The following is a 5,192-nucleotide window of genomic DNA, read 5'->3' as shown; positions in this document are numbered from 1 at the left end:
AATCTTGAGAGAAAGTCACTATGAACAGTGCCAGATAATCTACTTACTCACCCCACATGGAAAACTTGGTGAAGAAGAAGGTGAACTGCTTGAAAAGGCTGAAGAACAACTAAAGAGGAGGCAAAGTCTCCTGGTAGAAGAAAACTTCAACCCAGCTGTAGTTCTCTGCCTAGACCAAATTTGAGAGCAAGAAAAGCCAAGGCCCGCACCAATGACTGACTATTTAAATTACAAGAACTTTATTGAAATGTAGAGCATTTCATAGAAAACAACACCAGAGCCTCCTCAGATAAAGAGCTCACCACATCACGAATATAAAAGGGACCAGCAGGATAAAGAGACTGAGAAGGCACTGCTCACCCATGGCTACCTGGCCCATCTGGACAGCCACGTCCAAACTCAAACCCTTAGGACACAGAAGCCATGAACAACAAACACACAAAACATGGCTCAAAATAGTCTAAGGACTCATACTTGTGAAGTCTCAAAAAAGAAAAAAAAAAAAACCCACACAAATCTGAGTCAAAGGACAGATTGGCAGATCTGTATCATAATAAAGGAAAATCAAAACCATTTTAAAAGCCTCTGGGGAGAAAGAAGCCAAGCACAAAACACATCCCCTCCTCCCTAACTTCCTAGAAGTTCAGGAGCACTATACACAGCAACAAGTGTCATGAGATATGTCCCAATTGCATCTGTGTCTTCATAAAGGTCAGGTATCTATTTCCCAGGCTGCTGCACTAAAAGGCTATTGTACTTAAGTACTATTTAGTACTATTGTACTAAAAGGGCTCAGGAGATATTCAAGAAGTTTAAACGACCAATTGTGGGAGTTTCTGAAGTGTGGAATGGACACTGGTGACTGGAACACTGATTAAAAAAAAAGTACTGAGAACCAAAAGCTGCCATGGTGGGGATTTTAAAGTGACCTCTTGTAGCACTACCCCTCCAGATCCAGCAACTTCTGTCGGGTTTCCAGAACAATCTCCTCCATCACCTCTGGTTTCAGAATGTCCTTGATCTGGAATGGAAAGAAAAGTCACATTGGCACCGAAGAGAAGTTACTAGCACTTGAAGATAACTTTGGGCTAACACCTCTTATAAAGACCATAAGAAATCAAAGGAAAGGCTAAAAGCCTTAACTGAAGGCCATTCTGCACTGACTGCAAGGCTCCCCCAGTTGGAGCTCTTGCTGCACACTTTTTCTCTGTGATTGTTTAAGTTCTACCAGGGTATCACACATGTCCAAGGCAATTTACGTCATGCATGAGAGCAGAAGTTCATGTTGTCACTACAAAATCTTTTGGAAGGGCAAAAGGAAGCCCCACCATGTAAATTACTGACTTCAACAGCGGCAGATTCAGCCTTCCCAATCCCTTCCCACGCTGTGGAATAAAGTAAACAGCACTGGTTTCGGTACCTGATGAGGAAGGGATGCCTCATAGCAATACAGGATGCTAGTGTCAAAGAGCATCAACTTCTGAGTAACCAGAGCCACAATGCAGTTTCGGAGCCGTGAGATCACCTCCCGGTCAGACAGGGGAACTGGCTGAGGAAGGACAGAGGAACAGAGATGAATACACAGGGAAATAATGCAAGCCTTCTGGAAAATAAACATTTTGCCACAAATCCAATACCACTTCTTGAACATCTTAAGTGATTCACATGCCTGTTGGATCACAACTAGCAAAACGTCACTGGTAGAAAACAGCTCATCATCTTCCCTGTCCCCTCACCTCTAAGTTGGTTGTAAAGCCCCCTGCTTCTTCATCTTTCTGTTCTGGAGTTGGGTAGATCCAGATGAAACCGTTGTTACCGAGGATCACGGATGCACCACAGGGCAAGTCATGGAAGTGAGTCTTCTGGCGTTTCACAAGGGAGGGTGAGACCTGAACAAGCACACCCTGGCCAAGCTGAAGAAGAGACCGTGAGGCTCAGCATGAGAGACAGTGTGCTGCCACAGGTAATAACCAGTCACCGACATGCACTCCACTCCTGGTCTAGGAACCAGTCAATTTAACATCATTTCCTGTGAAACAGTGAATATAAAACCTGCTTGCCTCTGGGAGTGCTGGGAGGATTAGCTAATGCCTGTGCAGTCCTTTGAAGATGAAGAATACTCTCAGTGCTTAGGACAAATGTTAATAATATCTTGATTGTAACTAGACATCAACCATCCTGCAGAAAAATGAGGACTGAGGGGCCCAATTTAGCAGAACACTTTCCCCCTTAATCCAGTCGCTGTCCTTCACCCTTTGTGCAAAAAGCACATTTTGCTTTCATCTTTTAAGTGCTAATACCCTCGGTCTGGTAATCCCAACTGCAGCCTACGCTCCAGTGGCCCCTTGGCTTATTTCAATGCGCAAAAACAGAGATAAATGCCAACTGCATAAAGCCTAAAATAGAGCCCTGGAGTGAGAAGCAAGCTCTGGGGACAATGGCCTGCAGAAGAAGAGTGATAAAGTTCGAGCTAGAAGATTTTTCTCCTCAGAGCTCAACTGGTGGGAGAAACAGATTCACGCAATAAGTTTGGAGAGGAACAGCAGCAGCTCAGAGGGCATTCTGCCTGCATTGAGGAACTCTGCTCTGAGCTCCCACATAGGAGCTAAAATTCTTCCTAACTTACTGATGTGGGTTATAACACCATGCTCTACTCCAGAGCTTTTTTTTTCTCCATAAAGATCTCCCCCCAAAGCCCTATCCTGCTGCCACCTCGATATAAATTCAAAGAAATTCTACTGACATGGATAGGATTGCACTGTATTTAACAAAGGTCTGACCTCCTAACAGACTTCTGAGCACCAGGGTTAGACACTCATGCAATCTACCTGGCAAAAAATTAGGTTTTTGAGCGACTTACCTTCCCATATTTCAGACTCCTGGTGTGCAGCGATACAGCCCCATCAGAAAATACAGACTGCACCTCTGCCTGTCAGTGCCTCTTAAGGAAACAGACATCCTCCTGCTGCCCTATGCCAACAGCCACCAGCTGCCCAAGCAGTGAGCTCTTCCTGCCTGGCTGAGGCCTGGCTGTCCCCCCATGCCCCTCAACTCTTCTGTCCGAGTACAAGCAGTGCAAGGATACACTGATGAGGTCCCCTTCCTGCAGATAGTCCCTCATTGCAAGCTCGTCTTCCGCTGATCTCCTTCTCTGAAGAGGACAATGCAAGAAAAGTTACACGTCACGTAGAATGAGAAAACATTAATTAACAGATACATGAAGGAAGGATTATCCAAAGCATCCTGCCCTGCCACAGAAGGCAGCAATTTGGAACTTCTCTGCACAAACTGCACTCACCAGTTCCCCACCAGGTAAATTCATAGACGACAACAACAGGACTGAATCCAGCCTGGAATTGGTTTCCACTTTCCATCGTTTCTGCTGAACCTGGAGAAGAAAAATGATGTTAATGTACACTCAGAATATGAACAAAACCTCGTCAGCAGCGTGGGAAGTCACACAGCTCTACAGCAATGCATCATGACAGCCACAAGAAATTACCAGCCAGTGCAGCATGGGCTGTCAGAGAATCACAGCATCATTTCAGTTGGAAGGGATCCCTAAAAGCCATCTGGCACAACTCCCTGCAATGAACAGGGACATCTGCAGGTCCCTCAGGTGCACAGAGCCCTGTCCAGCTCTGACCCTGGGTGTCTGCAAGTATGGGGCAACCACCACCACCCTGAGAAACTTGTGCCAGTGCCTCACTGCCCTTACTGTAAAAGACCTTATACTGAATGTAAATTTCCCCTGTTTAGATTGAAACCATTTCTCCTTGACCTATCACAACAGACCCTAGTAAAAAAATCCGTCCCCTTCTTTCTTACAGCCCCTTTAGATACTGACAGGCCTCTCTCAGCTCTCCCCAGAGCCGTCTCTTCTCCGTGCTGCACAGCCCCAACTCTCAGCCTGTCCTCACAGGGAGGTGTTCCATCCCTTGGATCGTTTTTGTAGCCCTCCTCTGGACGTCCTCCAACAGATCCGTGTCTCTCCTGCACTGAGGATGCCCCATCAGATCGCAGTGCTCCAGGTGAGGTCTCACCAGAGGGCAGGACCACCTCCCTGCCCCGCTGGTCGCACTGCACTGGATGCAGCCCATGACACGGTTTGCTCTCTGGGCTGCAAGATCTCGCTCTTGGCTTTGCTGGACCTCATGACGTTCTCCCGGGCCCTCCCGGATCCTCACCTCCGTGATCCTCCCGACCACGATGTCTCCGACCTCGCCGTTGTACCTGGCGGTAGGACAGAGCACAACATTACACGGCCCTTTCATCAACCCCCCACGGGCAGCCCAGCCCTCAGCTCACCTGGTCTTCAGCGGCGTGACGCACACCAACTTGTTCACTCTCTCCACAGCGCCGGCCACCGAGGCGACGAGCTTCTCCTCGTCCACGTAGGTGCCGTGGCCCCTGCAGACAGAACGGACGTGTAAGGAGAGCCCAAGAGCGGCCTGCCTCGTCCCCTCACCGCATCCCCGCTGCCGCCATCCCCACCTCATGTATCCCGTGTCCGTAGTGATGGTGTCTCCGGGCACCACCAGGTGCTTCTCGCCGCTCCGCCGCCCGCTCGGCCCCACCGCCTTGCGGATCACCGGCAGCCGCATGGCCACCGCCGCCATCTTGGGTGCGGGCAGCAGGGCGCCGGCGCCCCCCATTGACACGTGCCTTCCGGCCGCCATCTTGACTACGGGCAAAAGCGCACTTGAGGCGTGGGTGCCGCCATCTTGAGTGAGGGCCTCAGCGAGAGATATATCGGCTGGGTGCGGGGCGGCCATTTTGGATCCTGGCAGGGAGATTGGGAGAGGGGGGGGAGGAGGGCAGGGCGCGTTTAGTGCGGGCGGAGCGTCTCCACCGCTCTCTCAAGGGAAACTGAGGCACTTCGTACCGACGTGAAGGAAAGGGGACAACGATTCGGGCAGCCGGGAGCAGAGTCCCTGCCCTGATTTCTGCGGTTGGTGCTCTGTGATTTTCCGCCCTCCACTCCCCCCTCGCAGCCGCCCGTTACACGATAAACGTCCCGAGTCTGGTTTATTTAGAGTACAAGAGAGAGGTACAAATGTATTTACACCGTGTGCATATACAATCAAATAATATATAATATCAAAGTTTTGTAAATAATGTTTTACATAAATATTTACAAAGTTAAAGTGACGGTTTTTTTTTTTTTTTCCTTTTTTTTTTTTTTTTTTTTT

The 5,192-nt window shown here is 48.9% G+C and overlaps 1 protein-coding gene across 1 annotated transcript; it reads right to left on the bottom strand.

Annotated features, from left to right (window-relative positions):
- Positions 1–216: 216 nt before the first annotated feature.
- On the bottom strand, positions 217–4,633 carry EXOSC2 (exosome component 2). Its single transcript, XM_042830962.1, has 9 exons — positions 4,495–4,633; positions 4,309–4,410; positions 4,188–4,233; positions 3,299–3,388; positions 3,086–3,151; positions 2,861–2,929; positions 1,737–1,913; positions 1,421–1,549; positions 217–1,021 (listed from the first exon to the last, which is right to left on the bottom strand). Exons 1-9 carry the CDS (start codon positions 4,617–4,619, stop codon positions 941–943), a joined length of 885 nt encoding a protein of 294 aa, XP_042686896.1. The 5' UTR covers positions 4,620–4,633; the 3' UTR covers positions 217–940.
- Between the last annotated feature and the right edge of the window lie 559 nt (positions 4,634–5,192).

The sequence above is a fragment of the Centrocercus urophasianus genome, unplaced genomic scaffold (genome assembly GCF_019232065.1).
Source record: "Centrocercus urophasianus isolate 14NV4802_14NV808 unplaced genomic scaffold, USGS_Curo_1.0 seq_34, whole genome shotgun sequence".
NCBI lineage: Eukaryota > Metazoa > Chordata > Aves > Galliformes > Phasianidae > Centrocercus > Centrocercus urophasianus.
The sequence above is the reverse complement of the archived record's forward strand: the minus strand, read 5'-3'. Positions and strand labels throughout refer to the sequence as shown.